The 22,719-nt window shown below is 37.1% G+C and overlaps 1 protein-coding gene and 1 pseudogene across 9 annotated transcripts in view; one reads left to right on the forward strand and one right to left on the reverse strand.

Annotated features, from left to right (window-relative positions):
- The window catches only part of AFG2A (AFG2 AAA ATPase homolog A), a 291,079-nt gene that overhangs the window by 13,104 nt on the left and 255,256 nt on the right, over positions 1-22,719 (forward strand). For all 8 annotated transcript variants that reach the window (XM_079154019.1, XM_079154017.1, XM_079154018.1 and 5 more), the window contains exon 9: positions 1,652-1,907. In XM_079154019.1, coding sequence (XP_079010145.1) covers positions 1,652-1,907 — 256 coding nt within the window. The remainder of the gene's footprint in view (positions 1-1,651; positions 1,908-22,719) is intronic.
- On the reverse strand, positions 16,503-22,674 carry LOC306669220 (ubiquitin-conjugating enzyme E2 Q2-like; annotated as a pseudogene). Its single transcript has 2 exons — positions 22,659-22,674; positions 16,503-17,519 (listed from the first exon to the last, which is right to left on the reverse strand). The product of its transcript is annotated as a ubiquitin-conjugating enzyme E2 Q2-like (transcript).

A 22,719-nucleotide genomic window follows, 5' to 3' on the forward strand; every position in this document is an offset into this window, starting at 1 on the left:
CTGAGGCAAAAATCAATAAGGAAGATTTAGCATTATATTTTAGGGGATTTTATTCAGAAATTTCATGAGTAAGTCATCTTACTTATATAAAAATTCAGACAAATGAAAGATGAGAAAATAATGGGCAGAAAACATTTATTTTTACCACTGGATTCTGTGATAAGGTATATAGTCTTGTAGTTATTAAAAAAAGGACTAATTCAGGAATGAAGAAATAGATCTCTGAGTCCTGACATCTGTTAACCATAAAAATGTATATCTTTGAGTGTTTTGTTTTGTTCTGTTTTGGTACCAGGGATTGAACCTAGGGATTCTCTACCACTGAGCTACTTCGCTAGCCCTTTTTATTTTTAATTTTGCAGCAGCATCTTTCTAGGTTGCTGAGACTGGCCTTGAACTTGCAGTCTTCTGCCTTAGCTTCCCTGACTCTCTGGGATTACAGGCATGCACCACCACACAAAAATGTACTTCTTAGGCCAGATTATAAATAACTAAAGTTTTTAGAATCATGATATGTTCGAGCCAAAAGAAATTTTAGAAATTATGTAGTCCCTGTTCTGCGCACATTAAATAAGAGGATAATTAAAAGAATTTTACTGCCTATTAGTAGAAACTGAACATGTGGGAGTAATGTGAGTGCTTGGTATTTGATCAGTCTGTTGTTACTATTAAGTAGACCACATCTCTTTGCTTATGGTTGACTATGAGTCCCACCAATGGCAGAGGTAGAGAGCTGTGATTAGAAGGACCTTGGGGAGGAGCGACCTGCTGGAAGGCCCTTGTAGGGGAGGGGCTCTGTCGTCTGCTGTGGGAATAAGCTGGCTGCACGGATGGTCTTGCCTTTGGGCAGGGCTGGAAGTATACAACACTGATGTTTTAGTCTGAAAATATTTAAGGCCCCATATTTGTGCTCCTAAATTCATAATTCATGAATTCACACTAGTTTATTTTCTGTTGGCACATTTAGTATAATTGATGAGTTTTGCGTTTTATTTAAATCACATTCCACTTATGCTGGTCTTGTGAAATGATTTGGTCATCTGAGTAAAATGCTTGGTAATATCCATGGGTGACTGATCATGATGATAGTTCTTCATAAGTTGTTCTTAATTTCAGTTTCAGAGTAAAAATCCTATGTACTCAAGGGTGTTTGGATATTGGTTATATTGTCTGTATTTCCAGAAATTTAAAGATTTATAATTATAAAAAACAGTTTGTATCTGAGGCAGACTTCCTAATGGAGCCCCGTTCTCTTTAAATAACATGTACATCATTTTTGCTTGCAAATATTGGGCAGGACTGCTTAAAACAAATGAAACAATGATGTAATTTTATGCAATTATTTATGATAATGATAAGGTTAAAATGGTAGAAGTGAGAGAAACATCCTTATAATTGATGAAGAGGTAGGTGTTGGGACGCTTTTTAGGGGAAAAGCATCTAGGCTGAACTTTGAAAAATCTGTAAAAAAATTAATAAATGTATAACAAATTAATTACAAATAATAAACAGATAATCTGAGCATAAAAGTTACGACTCAATAGCCTGGTTGGTTCTATTCATTCTTATCTACATCTACATAGCAATATTTGCCTCCATATATTTATTTTTTTAAACTTTTAAAAATTATGCAACTTTTTTCATTTTTTAGGAAGGAAGTGAAGGACAGGTGTTAGTACTTGGGGCCACAAATCGCCCTCAAGCATTAGATGCTGCACTCCGAAGACCTGGACGATTTGATAAAGAGATTGAAATTGGAGTTCCTAATGCTCAGGACCGGCTGGATATTCTCCAGAAACTACTTCAAAGGGTACCCCATTTGCTCACTGAAGCTGAACTGCTCCAGCTGGCAAATAGTGCTCATGGATATGTTGGAGCTGACTTGAAAGCCTTGTGCAATGAAGCAGGTGAGCATGATTTGCTGAGAAGAGTCTGTACCTGTGGGCTTCCTTTTAGTTTATGTATTGATAATCTACATCTCACTTTTTATTGTTTCAGTACTGGAAATTAAACCCAGGCACACTTTACCTCTGAACAATATCCCTAGCCCTTTTTATTTATATTTGCTTTGAGACAGGGTCTTGCTGAATTGCTGAGGGGCTCATGATATAGCTCATGATAGATATTGCTGAGACTGGTCTTGAACTTGTGATCCTCCCGCCTTAGCCTCCTGAGTTGATGGATTTATGATGTGCACCTCTGTGCCAAGCACATCTCATTCATTGCTTAATGAAAGTAACTTTTTTTTCTAATCATAAAATACATGTTTATAGGAAAAACAGTAATTCAGAAAACTAAAAGAAACAGAAATTACTTTCATAGCATATATCCTTTAAGATTTTTTCTGCGTGTGCATGCACATGTATGTGTGTACACATATATATAGCTATCTGCACAAGTGGCAGTATGGATGATGACAGTATTTATAGATATCATGCTGTGGAAATTAGGTAGATACATCTACAGGAAGATCACAATTTTTCTTAAGGAGCAGCTTAGTATATGTTGAAGCGCTGAGAAAGTACTCAAGAATTCTATGCTGTAGAGTCTTTTTTATCTATAATAATGTTTAAGGGTTGTTATTGATTGCCTATTTAAGAACTTAACCATGGAATAACTGTAGTTATTTCTGAAGTTCTAAGAACTTTAATGTTTGCACTTTTTTTTTTTTTTTTTTTTAATAGTGGCATGGCACTTTTTTTTTTTTTTTTTTTTTTTTTTTGCTGTGCTGGGGATTGAACCCAGGGCCTTGTGCATGCAAGGCAAGCACTCTACCGACTGAGCTATCTCCCCAGCCCTTATTTTCTTTTATCAGAAAAATAAACCCAGGACTGGGGATATAGCTCAGTTGGTAGAGTGCTTGCCTTGCAAGCACAAGACCTTGGGTTCAATCCCCAGCACTGCAAAAGAAAGAAAAAAGAAAAAAGAAAAAGAAAACCAGAATTTTCAGGATAGTGGTCCTAGGTGAGCACCAGAAAGGGGTCCTGGCTAGGGTGAGGAGGGCATCAGGCTATAGGGCCTAGGGTGGGGGTAGTAGGAAGACTTTGCAGGCATCTGAGGTCCTCACAGACAATGAGCAGGGGAAAGGCCAGGCCTCAGAAGATGGTTTGGGCTTGGAATCAGAGGATTCCTGCTCCCTCCTCCCCATGAACAGAACTGGTATATAAGGTGATTGTGCATCTACATGACTCTAGATCATTCATGGTCCAGGGGACCGTTAGGTGGCCATCATAGCTATGGCAACTACTGCCTTTACAGAGCTTGGTATACCAGGGGACCCTTAAATGGCTGACATAGCTCTGGCACCTGCTACCTTTTGCAGAGCTGGCTATAGCTAGCCTCCCTGGGCTCCCCTAAAACCTGGAGACAGGTAGAGCCCAGGCTCCTCCCTCCTCAGACATGGACTTCCTTGCTGGTTCACTCTCCCCTGGGACTCCAGGAGAAGTGTGGGGCTGCCTGAGGGGTCTGGGGCTGGGGGTAAGCAACCTGGGACCACAGAGGGAGGCTGTGGAACAGGAAGGGGCATGGCCCAGAGGCAGCCCTACGGGAACATTTTGTCCAGCTACTGACAAACTGCTGCTTGGGTAGAGAATAGAGAATGGCACAGCAGGTTCTCTAGGCCTTCCTTGTACAGTCACCCTGCACTTTGCAGCTCTCCCTGGTCTGGGGACCCAGACAACCACCCTGTCAGTACCTCTACTCCAGCGGGGCAGAGCCCCGAGGGGTGGGTGGCAGCCCTGGGGTTACCACCCCTGTGTTTGCAGTTTTTCAGAATAATTTTAGTTATGGACAATTCAGGAAAGTTTATTTTTTGGTGTGATACTGAGGATTGACCCCAAGGGTCCTTTACCACAAATTGGGACAGTTTTAATAAGTTGTTCAAAGAGTATTTGATCCCATAAGAATTTATTGGGAAAAAAAAAAAGTGAGTTTTTGTTGGTTTGAAAAGGTTGTATTTATTTTCTAGTAACTTTTAAAGGCAGGCACATATAAAAACATCATTGGTTTGCCAGTAATCTAGGTTCCTTAAATATGTTTTTTTTCTCTGTGTTGGCGTATATTTTTAAGTCTTCTTATACTTTGAAAGATTTAAAAAAAAAATTTATTGGGGATTGAACCCAGGAACACTTAACCACTGAGTCATAACTACAACCCTTTTTATTTTTTTAGACAGGGTCTTGCTAAGTTGCCTTTTGAGGCTAAATGCCTCAAAAAGTTAGGCATTTTTTTTCCAGTTGTAGTATTCTGGTTTTCCCATTTGTGACCCAGCTAATATTTTTATAAGGAACTTTAAAGAAAGTCTAATTCTTAGCTTAGTGATGGAAGAAACTAACTTATTGAATTGGAAACTTGGTTATTTTAGAGTGATAGTTTCAGAAATTTAGTAACCTTTTTTTTTTTTTTTTCTCTCTCGTGGTGCTGGGAATCAAACCCATGGCCTTATGTTTGCAAGGCAAGCACTTTACGGACTGAGCTATCTCCCCAGCCCAGAAATTTAGTAACTTTTATCTCCAAGTCATTGATTGATAGTTCTTCAAGTTAGTGACTTTGAAGACCCTTCCATTAGTCCGTTCAGTCTTTTTATCTGGACTGATGGGTGTATGAGAAGAGGTTAAAGAAGGTAGACATGTAGGAAAAGAAAACTGGGGAGAGATATTTAAGAGCTTTTGAATACTTACTCTTAATGGAGAATTTAAGTTGTATTTCACTTTTCCTTAATTATTACCATAATTCCAGTCTAGAGGACTAATAGCTGGGGAGACTACAGTCAGTGTAGACTACCTAGGCAAATGTTAACATCCAGCATATAATGGTCCAGGACTAGGGCCCTGTCTGTACAGCTTCTGTGCCGCTTCTAGCTTCCTGGGTGGGCCTGGGTTAGAACTAACTTTTAAGGGACCAAGATACAGATGTGTCAGCAGGCTACTTTGCTTTTTTAATTGTCAGGTGATAACCAAGAGTCCGAATTACTGTGTATAACTGTTGCTTTGGACCTACCCATAGCATGTAGCCAAGGAGTCAATCTTCAACATAGTTTAGCAGATGTGTTTGACTTTCTAATACATTTCATGCACTGTAGAAAACTGGGATTCTTGCTTTCCAGAAACAGTCTGATAAAAAAGAGATTTGTAATCTATTAATACACTACCGAATACTCATAAAAATATGGAAAACATTGACTTTTTCAGTGGGAAAGGAATTGCTAGGGTTAATAGAAAATATGACTTCTGAGAAGAAGTTAAAGAAAAGGTAGTTTATGGGCAAGTGAAGGAGAAGATATAAAGGGAAAACATTGAGACTCAGAGATCTCACAGCTAGTGTGTGGCAGGGATGGGATTTAGACCCAAAGTCATCTTTAACCCTGTGTTCTTTATCCAGATTAAATAATAAAACATTTTTTCAGAGTGGTACAGGGCTTTATGATTACTATTAGCCTGAAAAACTAATTTATAAAGGAGATGATATCTAGGTATTTTCTGATCTTCTGTCTTTTTTTTTTTTTTTCTTGTAAACTAATCATTTCCCCCTAGTCCAGCAATGATTCAGATTGTGAAAAAGTAGTTTTTAGAAAGATTGGTGGTATAGTGTCCATAAGGGAAGATATGTGTGATTTTGTGTGTACTACCATGAATACGTGTGTGTAAAGTTATTGGTATTATTCACTTAACTTTATAGCAGAAAAAATTTGAGAATAGTATGCCAAAATATTTTTCAAGGAATTTTTCCAAAGGGGCAGGGTGGTACAGTGGAGAAAAAGTTTTGAGGTACGATTGGACAAATTTGCTTCTAAAATGAGGCTTGTGATCTTAGGCAAGTTCTGTGCCTTACCCGAGCTTTAGTTTTCCCCATTTGTAAATAGAAGGGTTGGGGTACATGATATTTTAGTGCCATAAAGGCTATGGCATATATAAGAGCTATAAAAGCTGGCCACATTGGCTTCTTACCTACAGATGGCCTTTCCTCCCTTTGTGGGCAGGTCTTTTGTAGAACAAGTTCTGAGTGCTGTGTAATCCTAGAAAGGTGGGACAGTGAGACTGCCTTAAAGAACTTCTGCGATTTTCCTGAACATTTCCAGTCTGTTTTTATGTTCTCACTGACAGATTCCTCAGCTTTGGCCCTGCTTCTAGATTTAAACCATGTTCTCTTTAAATTGTGCTTTTTCGGAGACTTTCCTTTGTTTGCTGGTGTGCTGTGCCTGGTAGAGTGCCCACTGGTACATCTGGGTGATTAAGGCACCAACACCAGGTTCGTAAGTTGGGACTGTACAACTCTCCATCTCTAGGAGATCTGTCTCTTGCTGTGTAAGTGCATTATGTCTCTCTGTTTTTCATTCTTCCTCACAGGGAAGGGTTATTTAACATGTTCTTAATTCAGGATGGATCACTTGGAGCATATCAGAATCAACTGTAGTACTTACTAAAACAGATTGCTGAGCCCCATCCCCAGAGTTTGATTCAGTGGGTCTGGGTTGGTATCAGATTTTCTGTCAAGTTCCCAGGTGGTGTTGCTGCTGCTGCTGCTGCTGGTCTGGGGAACTCCATTTTGAAAGCCCTTGACCTATGTATAGGATGTTGGCTCTTAAGTCTCATCATGCATCAGGCTTACCTAGGAAGTAACACACACACTCATCTCACATCGCATCACATTCCCATTCCAGACTTACTTGGATAAGGGAGGTAGGAAACCGGACTCAGGATTTATGTTTCCTGAATGATTTTGAGGCAGCCAGTCTTGCCCTTGCTGTGAACAGGCATTTGAGTCATTAATTTAGGTTAGTGGTTATCCAGCTGAAACACCTGTCAGAATCACTGTGGAGCTTGTTAAATCTTAGTTCTGGCCTGGTGCAGTGGTGCACAACTATAATCCCAGTGACCCAGGAGTCTGAGGCAAGAGGATTGAAAGTTCAAAGCTAGCCTCAGCAATTTAGTGAGATGCTGTCGCCAAGTAAAAAGTAAAAAGGACTGGGGATGTGGCTCAGTGGTTGAGTGCCCCTGGGTTTATACCCCAGTACCAAAAGGAAAAGAAAGAACAACTGTAAAAAACATAGTTCTGGATTATAACTCACTGATTCTGTAGGTCTATGTGGTGCCCAAGAATTGCATTTCTAAGAAGCTTGCTGATTATGTCCCTGCTGCTGGTTCAAGGACTACACTTCAGGAACAGCTCATGTAGACCAATCAGCTACTTGTTTTTTGAAGAATCTCTGAAACTTAAGTAACTGGATTAAAAGTAGGGAATGTAATCCATTATCTCTAATAGTGCTCAATTTCTTTGTTCCCAGAGTCTTTCTGTGATAGTAATGTATTGTTCCAAACTATATTGTGTATCTTTTCCACTCAAGGGAAAATTAATGTCCAGGTCTACCTTGCAGGTATGTATAGTGATTCTGAATAAAACTTTAAAATGGCAAATAATTCTGAAAGAAAAGAAAGCCACAAGCAAGGAAACAAGAATTAACAGTTCAGAATACAAATTAAAATGTGGACATGTGTTTTTTTCCTAGCGCATCTGCTTGCTTATGATTTGTGGACTTGTGTTCTTTGTGCTTTTTACGTGTTGTCTCTGTTGGTTTTCCCTCTTCCTGGACTGCTGAGGAGTGCAGGAAGCCCTGCCCTTTTTAACGAAAGTTGTGCACAGATACCTACTAATATGAACTGAAAAGATTCAGAATTTCTAGAACATACAGAACCTTTTCCTGACGGTATCTGTAATCTAAATGTTATTGTTGATGTATTAATAATACAAAATCCATGTGGTATATATGTAGATTGTGCATACATTTCCAGAGGATAGATGATTTTCAGTCTCTTGCAGTTTGCAAGAATGATACTGCATTCTCAACTTTTTAGATCTCGTCTTCAAACGTAACTTGTATATTCTGAAACTTTTGACTTTTTTCCCATAGTGAATGTGAACATGCTGTCAAAATGGTCCTCCTGTTGCTTGTTCAGATATAATGTTCAGTGTTGATGTTGGCTATAAGACTTATTTTCAGACGTTATAAACTTATTTTCAAACTTTAAAAAAGAACTAGAGTATGGTTTCATAAGCCATGATTTGTTCAAAAACCTAGTGTTTTGTTGCTCACCTTTTTAAGCAAAGAGCAGCTTCATTTTAACATGTTTTATTTCAAAGGGACAGGCTGTTTACAAGTGATACTCTCATACATCCTGACATTTAATGTCTGTGTGTGTATTCCTCCTGCCTTTCTAATTAATTAGTTGCATAGCCTTTTATTAATTCCCTCAAAATTTATAATGTTTTAAATTAACAGCATAGATAAGCATACTGCACTTTTTTGGAAAAACATGAAATGTTAATTATGTAGCAGTGACATGAATTACATAAACTCTGTTGAATGTTAGAAGATGCTTAGCAACAGTGTTTTCCAAATATAGGGATTTATTATAAACGTATCCTTCTAAGGCTGCCTGTGCCATTTCAGGAGAGTGAATATAAATAGAGCTTGATTTCTTCAAGAAGTGGACTTGGTCATTTTGTTTATAGTGAAAGAGAGTATTTGCTTCACATCTCTAAGAATTTATCTTTAGCATCCTTGTTGATTACATATCATTTCAACGTGTTCATACCAAATGCTTGGGCCTTGATAAGATAGCATTACAGAACAGGAAGAATTAAAACTCTTATTTAAACAATGATTTTGTCATTATGGCACTTAAATGGGTTTAGTAACAATACTGAACCTAATTACTGTAACTTTTCTTGAAATGGAAAATTTTATGTCTTGTCCAGATTTCTGAGGTATTTATAGCTTCTTAGTCCTTCCTTACACTCCTGTGGGCTTATTTTAACAGGAATTTTTGGAGCATCTACTACATACTTAACAATGTACCTATTATAAAAGGTTCTTAGTTTCTAATATTTTTCACCATTTAAAAAATTTCTGCCAACCAATTCTACTGTTAGAATTAAAATACTGATTCTTTAAAAATTCAGTATTTTATTTAGTTTTTATTTTTATATGTTGGCAGTCCTGGGGCTCAAACCCAGGGGCTTGCACATCCTAGGAAAGCACTCTACCACTGAGCTACATTCTCAGCCCTTTTAATTTTATTTCGAGTCTGGCTGTATTGCCCAGGCTGACCTTAAACTGGTAATTCTTATGGCTCAGCCTCCTGAATAAACATTCAGTATTTTAAAGTCAATCCGAGGGAAGTAATGGGGTTTACCACAAAGCTTATGGTGAACGCTTGATCAGGCTAGCTTTTCTGTGTTTGTTGAGAGACGTTGGGTAAGTCATTTGAACTCTTGAGTTCATTTCCTTGTCTTAGTGGGTCATGTCCTCTCTTTCTGAGATAGAACCTCTTTAAGAAGCTTAGAAATAGAGCCTGGTGGCAGAGGCCATTCCTTGATGGGTGTCACTTCATCATTCTTTTCTTCATTTGCTTTTGGAATACTGTTGAAACATATTTTTAAAAAATCACATCTTACGTATGGTATAGCAATTTGGACAATATTCCTGACATGAAGTATTCTTGGTTATCCTAATCAAGGTAAATTAGAGGAAATCTGATGGAATCCTCCACCTTGCTAGAGTAGTAATTTTTACTGAATCCGATCATTAGGAGCTTTTTGCCCATCTGTAAGAATATGCAGACTAAGCATAGACTTGACCTCCTTAGGGGGAGCCTCCTTGATAGAGAGACTTGCTGAATATGGGCACCATCATGCTTCCTAGGCACAGCCAGTCTTCCTCCCGCCACCTGACCACCCACGTGGGTTCCCTGTAGCTGCAGCAGAGCAACAGCAGTAAGAGTACAGGCTAAATAAGAGTACAGGCTCAGTACTGTCCCTCTCGCACATTGTTGTAGTGGAAGACATTACAGTAATTATGCGGTATAACATAAGACATTGAATTGTCCCTGTTTTGTAATTCTGAAGTGTAGTGATAGAAGGTTACAATTGTGATAGTGAGATTTAGGTAGAATTCTTTCGTCAGTAAGGTGGGAATTTTAATATTTTCCTATTCATTTGAAATGAATTGTGTCAGAAGACAAGGAGGTACTTTTGATTCTGTTTAAGCTCTAAATGACATATACCATTTACTTTGCTAGTGGAAAATTTTCTGGGTTGTTTTGCCAAGACTATAAAAGTGTAAAACTTGAGGAAAGGTTTTCTTTCTAATTTAACAATGACAAAAATAAAACCAGTCTATCCAAATAAGAATTATTTCTATGAGACATTCTTTTTTTTTTTTTTTTTTTTTTAATTTTTTTAGGTGGACACAATACCTTTACTTTTTTATTTTTATGTGGTGCTGAGACTCAAACCCAGGGCCTCACGTGTGCTAGGGGAGTGCTCTACCACTGAGCCACAACACCAGCCCCTCTATGAGATGGTCTCAATTTCCTTTTTCCTTAACTTCCTTTATCAAATCCTGTCAGCTGTTTTCAAAATTGTTCAGAATATGTCCTTTGGGGGAAATTTTTTTTTTTAACTGCTTTCATTACCACCACTGCAGCTGAAGCCATCCTCAACTCTGGAGAACACTGACATACTTCCTCCTTACTCCCTCCTGCCTCCCCTTCTCCTTATTGGTTAGTTCCCTTGTCTTATTTGCAACTTTCTGAAGTGAGGAGCGGTGCGGGTTGGAAGTTGTCATGATTACCAGGTGACTGGGCATAGGAATGAATGAAGTCACCAGAAAAGAGTGAGTAGCATTCATTCATTCAGGAGCAGGCATGGCACTGGTGCTGAGATGACCTCCTGAGGGACAGGCTGGGATTGTGAGTGTCGAGGGCTCTGGGGTTAGGGCGCGGGTCAGGGAGGGCCCTGACCATAGGGTGCGGGTTAGGGAGTTTCAGAGGTGGTGCTGAGGAATGCCTCCCTGTAGAGGCTGGTTTTGCTATCAAGACCTGGCCCAGGAGGCTGAGGCGTGGCTACAGAAATGAGAACCCAAAGCGAGTGGTGCCCCAGGAGAGTCGAGGGAAGCTGAAGAGAGGCAGGATTGTGACATTGGCACCAGCAGAGAGCTCAGTGCTCGTCAGTCTTGCAGGCATTGCAGAAATGTTGTTTCTTGCAGAAATGTTGGTGCATTTCTTCCTTGCAGATAACTAGGAGGTTGTCTTTGTTTTATAGTTGAGGAAACCCTGCCAGAAAGTTAGGAAACCTTACCAAAACTACACAGGGACTAAATAGGAGCCAGGATCAAAGGTATTAGGGACCACTGTGACAGAGGGATGAATTTCTTACCTTGAAGGTCATGGGGCCTTGGAAGAGAGAATTTGGCTCTAGATGAGGTCTTGTGTCTGGCCTCTAGATTGCAGTAACTGGAGAGATGATTGAGTGTTGAAGGAGTAGACGGCCATGCCAGGTACTTCTTAAGTGTTAAGGTGTGTTCGTTTCTGTGCCTTCCATTGAACAATGTGTATGTGCCTTTCCCCTTTGCCACCCTCCCCCTGGGGTACAATCCAGATCAGATTATACTGCTGTTTTCCTTGTTCCTCTGCTCTTACCTGTATCCTGCTTTAACCCACCTTGCTGTGAATCTTCAGTCTTATTTGGTATAAGAGTAGGGCTCTAATTAACTTTTTTTTGTGAAACTCAGCATTTTAATAAGGTAAGCCAAGTAGGTACATAATTTGTTAAACTCAGCATTTTAATAAGCTGAGCCAGGTAGATACATACTTTGATGTTAAAAATGTGAAACTAAACGCTATTTTTAGCCAAGTGCAGTGGCACATGATACTGGGGAGGCTGAGGCAGAAGGATCAAAAGTTCAAGGCCAACCTCAGCAACTTAGTGAGACCTTGTCTCCCAGGGCTGGGTATATGGCTTGGTGGTAAATTACCCCTGGGTTAAATCCTCAGTAACCAGCATCCCCCAAAAAATAAAAAATAAAAAAGTTTTTTTAAGGGAAGTTTGTTGAAACATGGACCTGGTGAAGTACATCAATCCTAATAATGTTTTGGAAGTAGAATTCCCTCTTAGAGATCATTTAGTACATTCCCTTATTTCACATTTGAGGAGAGACTGATAGATTCAAGTTCAGGCAGTTAGTGAGGTATAAGCCTTGGTCCAAGATTCAGATCTGCAGACCTGTGTGCCTTCCATGATGCCATTACTTTTAAAGGTCATTTTTAGAAGTAATAGAAGGTTCAGAATCAACCTGGCTCCTGTGATTAGTTTAAGTTACAGCAATTACTTATGAATAAAGTAATACCCTCTTCGAGGGTATTCTGTTAACAAGCAGTGAGGAGTGGAAGCGTTCTGTGACCCATCAAGTGATTCTTATCACCTGTAAATAAAATTGCTATAGGAGGCTGAAAGTAGAACTCTCAAAATAAAACTGTTAGTAGAAGGAGATATTTCAAAAAGTAGAACAAATGTAGTTAATGGAAAATAGTAAATGAAATGTAAGAAAACAAGGCATCTGTTTAGGAAGTTCATCAGTTAACTAATAAACTACCAGAAAAAGAGAACCAAAAAATTGAGGAAAGGAAAAAAAATAACAACAACAAATTTTTTCCATAACTGGAGGACATGGGTTTCCAGATGACAGACCAAGGACCCAAAACAATTAAAACATTTGAATCGTGCGAGGTATAACACAGTGGAGGGAGTAGAAAACCTCAGATAAAACAAACCTTCTAGAATTATTGTATTTTGAGGAAAGTACATTATAAATTCATTTGACAGATTTTTGCTATATTTTCAATTTCATGTGCATGAGTATAAGGAAATTTTATTGTCCAGCTTTTTCAATTCAAATCTGACTTCCAGTTGAGGTTTTATTTCTTTATATCATTTACTCCTGTTCAGTTTAAGTTCATTGGTTTTTAGGAATAATGAAGGAACTTAATAACGTTTAGCAAGCATTGAATTAAAATGATAAGATTCCATATGGGTGTGGCAATATGTGCGTGGATTGCATCTGGAACAGATTTGAAGAGTAGGAATTCAGAATAATACTCTGTCCAGAGGCAGTTATGTCTAGATACCAATGTGGAGTTTGAGGGGAAGGAATCATTCGGTGGAAAGAGGGTGTTAACACCAGGCTTGCATGAGGCATTTTGTCTTTTTAACCTTTATTGAGTCTTATTTTCCATTCTTAAAACTTTAGAGAGCACTGGAAAATAAAACAATGAAAACAGAATGACGCATCTATTGTTTAATTAGCTACACCTGTTTTTATTTCAAAGTTTTGTTTCTTAGGAACACAAAAATTGTGCTTCCATATTTGTTTACATTTCAAAAACACTTCAAACTTAGTAGAAAGGAAACATGGCTTGCCCTGAGCTGGTCTCATTGATAGTGTACATGTGTTCATTTGCTCCTTTTAGTTTTCTGGTTTCTAAAATAGGTGTATTTAAAAAAAATTAGTTAACTTGGTATACATCTCAGTAGGGCCTCATTAGAAATTTTCATGGCCAGTAGTTTAAATTTAGCATCAACGAATTTTGAATTATTTAAATAATTAGACAAAATATATTTTAATCTTTTTTATTTAGTAAATGACATAAATTGTGGTCAGAGGGGATTTTATTTAAAGTCATGCCTGAGCAGATCTAGACCCAAAGGGATCAAATGTATGACAGTTCTAGTGATCTTTTATTATTATTTATTTTTTGATGTACTGGGGGTTGAACCAGGGGCACCTACCATCAAGCTCTATCCCCAACCCTTTCTATTTTATTTTGTGATAGGGTCTTGCTGAGTTGCCGAGGTGGCCTCCAACTTGCCATCCTGCATAAGCCTCCTGTGTAGCTGGAATAACAGGTGTGGGCCACCACAGCTGGCTCTAGTGATATTTAATTTTTGTATTCTCTGATAATATATTTAACATTTCATTCATATAAAGTGTGCTGTTCAACTTAAGCATTATTTTTAAGAATGATATTGGTTGTCTAAAATAGGGTTCATATATAGAGAGTCTAGAATCCTAGGACTTCAGTGTGGGAAAGACTGAAGGCCAGTGGCAGGAACCTCTAGATTCCTTGTTGAGTTTTCGTAGCTTTTGCGAATCAGTAAACTTCCATCTTATTCTTTTTTCCTTTCTGACAATCGACCATACTTTTATCTTCTCACATGTCTGCAAACAAATTGATAGAGTTGGATTTAGGCCTGTTTGAAATGCATTCTTTCATATGTGTAAGACTGAACCCTTTTTACTGTTCTGCAGGGCCTCAAAATCTCTAATGTGCTCTGCTTTATGTCCCTCAGCCTCTGGGTGCTATTCACTGTGCTAGGAATACTCTGCTTCCACTTTGGTCCCATTTCCCATTTTATCAGGTTAACATCAACTCATTTTTCAGGTCTCACTTCTTAAATTAGTCACATGTTTTAGTCTGTTTTCATTGGTGAAATAAAGAAATGTACCAACTGATTTATACAAGGGTTGTCTAGGTCTTTATTGTCACTGATCCTTCCCTAAACTGAGTTGGATGTTTCTGGCATGTGTTTTTCTGCCACTTTGTTCTTTCCATCCCACAGTGGCAGAATTTATGGTAATTAACTTATTATTTGTCACCCCTATTTGACGGTTAATACTATGAGATTTTTCTGCCTTCCTGTGTACCCTGACACATAAGAGTTCAGTACATTTGTTGAATTAATTATGTCTAGGAGGTTCTGTGAATATTTTTAATGAATGAATAGATGAATTGATATTGAAGAAGAGTGCCTATGAATATGTGTGGTTGATGAATAGATCTTCTCAGCGGTTTCATGATATAATAATGCTTTAATAATCATTTTGCTTTAACATGAACTGTAACTGAATCAGTAAGTAATATAGATACAGAATAGTGGTTCACTTATTGACAATTGTTCTTTAAAAATACTTTCCAAATAATATATGCAAAGAGTGCTGTTATCTCGCCTCAGCTGGATTTTTCTTCTTTACTTGTCCCACCTTCCATATGAAGCATGTCTATTTGTATAAATTATTCTGGGAATTGAAAATTCTTTGTGAGGACTGTTAATTATACAATCCATATTGTGCATATTAGTATATTTTGCATGCCAGTTAGCCTAGTAAATATGCCCTGCAGTGATTCCAAACATGGTTAGAGTTCTGTATAGACGATTCACAGAACTTTCCTTATGACTTCTTTCCCAAGGTTATTATGGTTTTGATTATTATTACTAGAATTCATGCCAAATAAGAATTCATACTGCCATGCTTTATTAATAAAATATCAAGGAATAAGCTTTACTATATGCATGCTGGATGCTTAGAGTTCAAATAATATTTCATTTTAAACCTGAGTTTATAGTGTCTGAAACTATCTCTCATTGATATTTAAACCAGCTTCTATGTGGTTATTTTATTTAAAGATTTTTTCTTTTTTCTTTTTTTTTTTAATTTTTAAATGGTATTTATAAACTTGATGCAAGTTTACAAAATTAACTGTACATTGCCAAATAAATCTGCAATGAAAAATAAAATCCAAAAAACAAAGCATGCCAAATGTGCAGCTGTCAATCTGCTAGCTATCAGGATATTAAAGAATTCAATAATGTATTCAAGATTTAGCCTTAGGCTTAAGGAACTTTAATGCTTTAAAGAATTCTGCCTTGTCACTTGTTATCTGAGCAACTGGCAATCAGAGCTTTATATAAATGTAACCAAGTGAGCAAGATAAAGAAAATCTTTATCTACTATCCTAACCAAATTAAAATCAAAAGAAACACAATAATGCGTAAGTGCCAAATCTCTTGAATAGGGTTTACAGAGTTAAAAACCAAATCTTAAAGCAAATGCATAAGAAATGCGTTTGAACTTTGAAACTGGTTTGTGCAGAAAAAATGTCCTTCTGGGTTTCTTTTAAAAAGTGCTTAATAACTAGAATTTATTTTTAAATCAAACTTGGGTTTATTAAAAAAAAAAATCTCTCACCAACCAAACAGGACTGATTCATGTAAGGCAATAAAATGGAGAGTACATTGATTTGAGTCAGGTTTTACAAAAGAATTAAGAGATCCTATTAGTCTTTTGGTTGTAAAAACCACTTTCATGACATCAAAAATTTTAAGAATCTCCAAATCAGGTATCTTTTTGTACTTAACTATATAGCTTTTTGCTCAAGGAAGTCTGTCTTCATGTCAATCACTTTATAAGTTTATTAGTTTACAAATAATTGCAACATCCCGTTAATAAAATGGAAAGGTAAAATGACTTAGTATTTTAAATAACTTCAAGCTCTATATTGTGGCTCTTCTTCGTAAGAAATATTGAACCAACAAGAAGCAGATTCAGCCCAGCAAGACTCTGCTGCCCCAGTGGAAATTACTATTCACAAGCCTTAAGTGGCACTGCCTTACTTGCTTTGCCTAAAAAGTACAATTCAAGTAAGAGCATACCTTCAGGAAACAGTTCATATCTTCATATAGTCATAAAAAATGTTTAACAATTTAATGAGTAAATTTCCCGTCATTACGTTGGCAATATCATAAAATGGTTTTAGGCCTTAAAAAGGCTGTGGTTTAGAAGGCTTAAAATTTTCTAAAATTTTCAATATTTTAATCGATATTGAACATTGATTAAACTTTTATTGGCTCTAAATGGAACAGTATTTTGCAAATCCTCGTAACCCATGGACTCAACATAGGAAAGTCACTGCCAAGTCGCAACTGCAGTAACCTGATGCTGACTTGCCTGCTTAAAAGATTTCACTTTTCAAGAAAAAGAGATAAGGAGTGGCCAGTAAGTGTATTTATCAGGAAAATACAGTAAAGGCCCCACTGCTCAATCCAAGATAACTAAAGTGAGCAAAATGAAATGGCTGTAACTTATACTGGATGTCAGATGACAGATTATCCACTAAAATATCTATTAGCTAACATCTTCGGTACTGCTGTTATAGGGGCACTCAAAGCTTGTATCTGCATGTTGGGAAGATTTTCTTCAAAGCAACATTGGTCCAAACATATGAGAGTCAACATATTTTAGCCATCTTCTTTTGGAGGAGTGTACCAGCCATTTTTCTCATGTATCTGTACAATGGAATTATAGGACTGTTGGGCTCTTGCTAGATTATATTGATTCTTATTTGCTCCAAACTGCACTCTGGCCTTGCCTTTGACTAAGGTGGCATTTATTTCCTTGATGACCGATTCTATTGAATAGGCACTACTCCAGCCCTGTTTTGTGAGAAGTTCCATACATAATGCTCCTCCACCCAACACATACCCTCCTGAGAGAACAGATAATACCACTCGAACAAATGGAGGATCAAAGGGAAAGTTATCCTTAAAAGAGAAGTTAAGCAAAATGTATTCTATGCCTTCTTTTTCTTTTAAGATCTGAAGATCACTGTGCAACGGACTATCAGGGTCAACCTTCTGCAGTTTAACATGCTAATCATATAAACTGTCATTTATGAGTGCCACTGAATAAATCCCTGTTTTATAACTCTGTGATCTGTATATGTCCCTGAGCTCTTTCATAAGTCTATCTGAAGCTTGCACTGACCCAGACACTGCACCATTTAAATGGTCTTGCCTTTGAGTCTTCCTAATTTTCTCTAATATTGCCAAATTTTCTTTTCCAATTCCTTCATATACCACTTACCTGAAAGATTTTTTCTTTTGTCACTTTTTCCTATCTATTTTTAAATAAATTTCCTTTTTGAAGTGTTACATACATAAAAGTACATAACATATAAGATACCTGAATTTTCCAAAGTGAACTTGCCACTCTTGAGACCAAGATAGAGAACTAGTTCCCCAGACCACTCTCTCCCAACCCCTACTCCTGCTTCAAGCCCAGAGGCAGCTTCCCTGGCCTAACTCGGTTGGCTAGCTCTGCCTCTTCTGTGCTCTCTTCTTTCACTTATACCATGGTTCAAGAGCTTCATCACTTTGTTCTGTGTTGTAGTTCCTTTTATTGCTGTATTCCATTACATAAATATATGAATAATGATGCCATAAACATTCTTGTACTTAACTTCTGGTGCACAAACATTACGTATTTGTTTGCTATATATTTAGGGGTGGAATTATTGGGTTATAAGTTCTTTTAGGTAATTGTCAAAAGCTTTCTGTAGTGATTTTACCAATTTACTCTTACCAGTTTCAGTGTATAAAATTTCCAATTTCTCATCCTTTCCAACATTCGATGAGTTTATAACAATATTTCATTGTGGTTTTAATTCCATGATGACTGAGATTGAGTATCTTTTCATTTATGAATCATCCATTTAGATACTCTCCTTCATGTTGTATCTATTTAATTATTTACTCAATTTTTTTGTAGTATTGCTTTAAAATAATTTGTTTATTTGTAGGAGTTCTTAATATAGTTTGTGAGTCCCTTGTTTATAGGTGTTTTATATATCTTCTACTCTGTGGCTTGCTTGACTTTTTATTCTCTTAATGTTGTCTTTTGAGGAGCAGAAGTTGTTAATGATATATTTAGGGTCTAATTTATCATTCCTTTTTTGTGGCTAGAGACATTTATGTTCAGGAGATCTTGGTCAAGTGCTACCTTGAGCTACCAAGACGTTGTCTTGTAGGCACTTTGCTCTTTGCTTTCATGGTACTGCCTGCCGTTGAGTCACCCGCTCTCCATTCAGGTGCTCTTAACCAGCCCCAGTTAAGGAATGAGCGTTCCTTTTTGCTTTAGCACCTTCTTCATACATCAGGAGTTTGGTATTGTTCTAAATTCTCCTTGTGCAGAATATTGAAATGTCTTTAATCTTTTTTATCCTATTCGAAGTTTTAATTTCTGGAGGATAATTGTTCCTTTTTCTTCTTCTTTTCCTTCATCAAGATTGTTTTCACTCTTCTTGACCCATGTGTGTGGGTGTGTATGTGTGTGTATTTTGCAGTGCTGGGGATCATCCACAGAACTTATAAAATCATCTTGTCAGTCTCTCCCCACCCCCATAAAATGTCTTGACTTTTGATTGAAATTATTGTCTTTTGATTAACTGGGAGAGAATGGTAAAGTTAACATCTTGCCATCCATGAACACAGTATATCTTATTATTTTAGGTCTTTGCTTTATCTCAAGATAATTTCATGTGAAGTATTCGCATAGTATTCATTAAATTCTTTGATATTTTAGTTTCTGAATGCAATTACAAGTGGATTTTTAAAAATTTTACTTATAATTAATTTTTGCCTTTATCTAGAAAAAGTGGGTTTTTCATTGACTTTGCTTACCTATCTTGCTGAATGTACATTCATTTTAAATAGTATGTAAATTGTTTTTGTGTCTTTATACTTTTACATCCATGTAATTGAAAATGACAGTTTTATTTCATTCATTTCAGTCTTTTAACTTAGTATTCATTTTCTTGACTTACAGTAGTAGATAAATCTGATTTCTAACAATATTTATGATTTTATTCTGTTTTTGGTACTGGGGGTTGAACCCAGGGGCACCTAACCATTAAGCCACATGCCCAGCCCTTTTTTATATTTTTATTTAGAGACAGGGTCTCCGTAAGTTGCCTAAGACCTTGCTAAGTTGCTGAGGCTGGCTTTGAACTTGCAGTCTTCCTGCCTATCTCCTGAGCCATTGGGATTACAGGTGTGCACCACTGTGCCTGGCTCTAACATAATTAATAGAAGTGTTAGCAGTAATTATCCTTACCTTATTCTTGACTTAAAGGGTAAAATTTCTAATATTTTGCCATTAAGACTGATATTTCTAATATTTTGCCATTAAGACTGATAAATAATGAGTATTTCTAGATAATGTATTAAGGAGGTTTCCATCTAGTCCTAGTTGTTAAAAATAATTCTAAATTGATTTTCTTCACATTCCTTTTCTGCACCTCTTGAGGCAGTTATATGATTTCTTTCTTTTATTCTGTCAATGTAGATAATGGTGTTGATTGACTGCAGATGTTCAGCAACACTTACATTCCCAGGATATAGGCAACCTTTTTTATGTGCTGAAGTTCAAGCTGCTGTTTGTGCTGATGTTTTACCCCAGGCTTAATGCTGCACTAGATTAAGTCATGGGACTCAGCGGATATAGTACTCACAGCTGTGATTCATTATGGGAGCAAAAGTAAGCATTAAGTTTAGTGTCTGTACTGGGCTGTAATGACTTACACCCTGTATTTTCAGCTTTTGATTGAATATGCTCAGTATGACCCATTTTCATTCATTATTTTAAATTTTTTGCTTTTAGTTGTAGACAGACACAATATCTTTTATTTATTTATTTGTTTGTTTTTTTTGTTTGTTTTTATGTGGTATGTGCTAAGTGAACTCTCCGTCCCTGAGCTACCACCCCAGCCCCCATTTTCGTTCTTTACTTGTAAGTTTGTTGTGGAAATGACCAACAGAATTTTGTATTTCTGTCTAGAGACTAGGATGAGTGATAAAGCAAGATTTATAATCTAGCTTAAAAAGACTTTGTGAAAATAGTTTTAGAAATTATTATCCTTTGTAAATAGATGTTTAGTTACTAATTGCATATATTAAGTTGTACTGTGTTCATCACAGAGCCAGTCTTTGCATTTTGTTCTTTCTTAACTTTTGAAAGATTTCATGCTTATTTTTTCCATTTTTCTGCTCTTGTGAATTAGAGTTATTTTTATTTAATTTTTACTATCATGTGTAGAGATTTTATTTGACTCTAAATTTTGTAGTTTGTATTGGAATCATAGAGGTTGTGCTATTCTGTAAATACACACTTATATAATAATATTGGATATGAGTCCTAAAATCATATGTTGCATTTTTTTCAAGTCCTCAGATGAAAGTAAATGGTCCCTTTATTGTCAAATTTTATGCTTGAATAATAAAACAAATGTGGTAGGAAGATTATTTAAGCACTTGCCCTGTTTCAGGTTTTAGTATCTCAGTTACTGCTAAAAGCAATGTTATCTATCTGGTCTGAATTAGAAACATTGATAAGTATTGCCAAATAGTCGTTTGGGACATGAAGTAAGTTGTTAGATTATTCTGATCTTATGATTTTATATATATATATATTTTATATATATATATATTTATATTAAAACAGCTTAAATTCATTTAGGTTATCAAGGTATTGCTTAATGCAGTACAGCACTGTATTTAATGCTACTGTGCCATTTAACTAATAAGTATGTAGAGCAGAGAAACAACCTGATTTAACATTGTGTCTTGGTCCATTTTGTGCTGCTTTATAACAAAACACCACCGACTTGGTAATTTGTAAAGAACAGAAATTTGATGCTTCCAAGAATGTCGCCTTGAATGCCACATTCTCTGGGGGAAGGAATGTTGGGTTCTCATGCCACAGAAGAAAAGGGGACAGTGAACTCACTCCTGCAAAACCATCCATCCGTTTGTTTATTTTAGGGCTAGGGCTCAAACCAAGTGCCTCACATAGATTGGGGAAAGTTTGGCTTCTGATCTGCATTCTCAGCCTTTCATAAATCCTTTTTTATACCACTGTTGACCCATTCACAGGGCTCTGCACCCTCATGACCTCAACACTTCCCATTGACCCCGCCTCCCAACACTGTCACATTGAAGATTATGTTTCAGCATTCGTTTTGGAAGGGACAAAAAAGTTGAAACCATACTAAAGATAAACATGTATTTTTGTGTCAAGAACTATGAAGGGTCTGAGAATTTCCCTCCTCTTAAACTGACACATCTCATGATGAAGACTTGGTATTCTTGCTTGGAGTCAGAAGACAGCATGCTATGTAACAGAAGTGACTGAACTTTCCCTGAGCCTCAGCTTTCACAGAAGGGGCTAGGTGACTTTTGAGTCCACACAAGGTCACATTTCAGGAGGGAAACCTTGAGGGTAGAGAACCTGTCTTTGATGGTGGGCTGTCTTTCTGCCCTTGGCTTTGAAGGGAGACCCTCTATTTTCCTGCACACATGCATCCTTTAAAGGAAGGCCTTGAGCACAGGTCTAGACTGGAGAGGTGTGAAGAATTGCCTTTCAGTGTTTCGAGAGGTGGAAAAACAAATGGACAAGCCTGAGTTAGTAACTTAACAGTTTTTAGATAGCAGATCTACTTTTTGAGTGTCTCTGCACTATTTGTTCTTTTCTTAGTGAAAGCTCACCTCTGTTTGGGGGAGTTTGTGTGTAACTTCCTTGTGTCAGTGCTTCTGTTTATAAAAGCTCAGGTAAGTGAAAGCAAATAAAAAAAATGAAAGGGTACAATTTTCATGGAGGCTAGACCTTGGAAACAAGTGGTTTAAAAATGAGGGGAGCTCTCTGTTTTCAGTTATTCAGACTGGATTTTTAAGAGATTTCTGAGACTAAAGTTCTGCAAAGTGGAACTTCATTTTTCATTGGAACCTAAATAAGTCACAGAGTTCAAAGAATACATCGGGGCTTTACTGCCCTGGAGACTAGAATCCCTTGCCACAAATTAGACGTAGTGTGGAAGGGAGTTGGGGCATTCAGTCTTGTCAGTGTTTGAAATCCAAGCAGATAGTACAAACAAGACAAAAGACTCTAACTTTTGAGGTCAGCACCATTATCTTTTAAGTTATTTTGTACTCTCTAAAATTGACTTTTTTGATTTTTTTTTTTTTTTTTTTTTTGGTACCCAGGATTGAATCCAGGGTCACTTATTCACTGAGAACACCACCAGCCCGTTTTATTTTTTATTTTGTGACAGGGTCTTACTGAGTTCTTCAGAGCTTTGCTAAATTGCTGAGGCTGGCATTAAACTTGCCTCCTCCTCCCAAGCCACTGGGATTACAGGCGTGTGCTACCATACCTGGCTTGTTGGTCATCTTTTTGGTTCCTTTAGTGTGTTAACATTCTGACTCTTCTCTTTA

The sequence above is a fragment of the Sciurus vulgaris genome (assembly GCF_902686455.1).
Source record: "Sciurus vulgaris genome assembly, chromosome: 9".
NCBI lineage: Eukaryota > Metazoa > Chordata > Mammalia > Rodentia > Sciuridae > Sciurus > Sciurus vulgaris.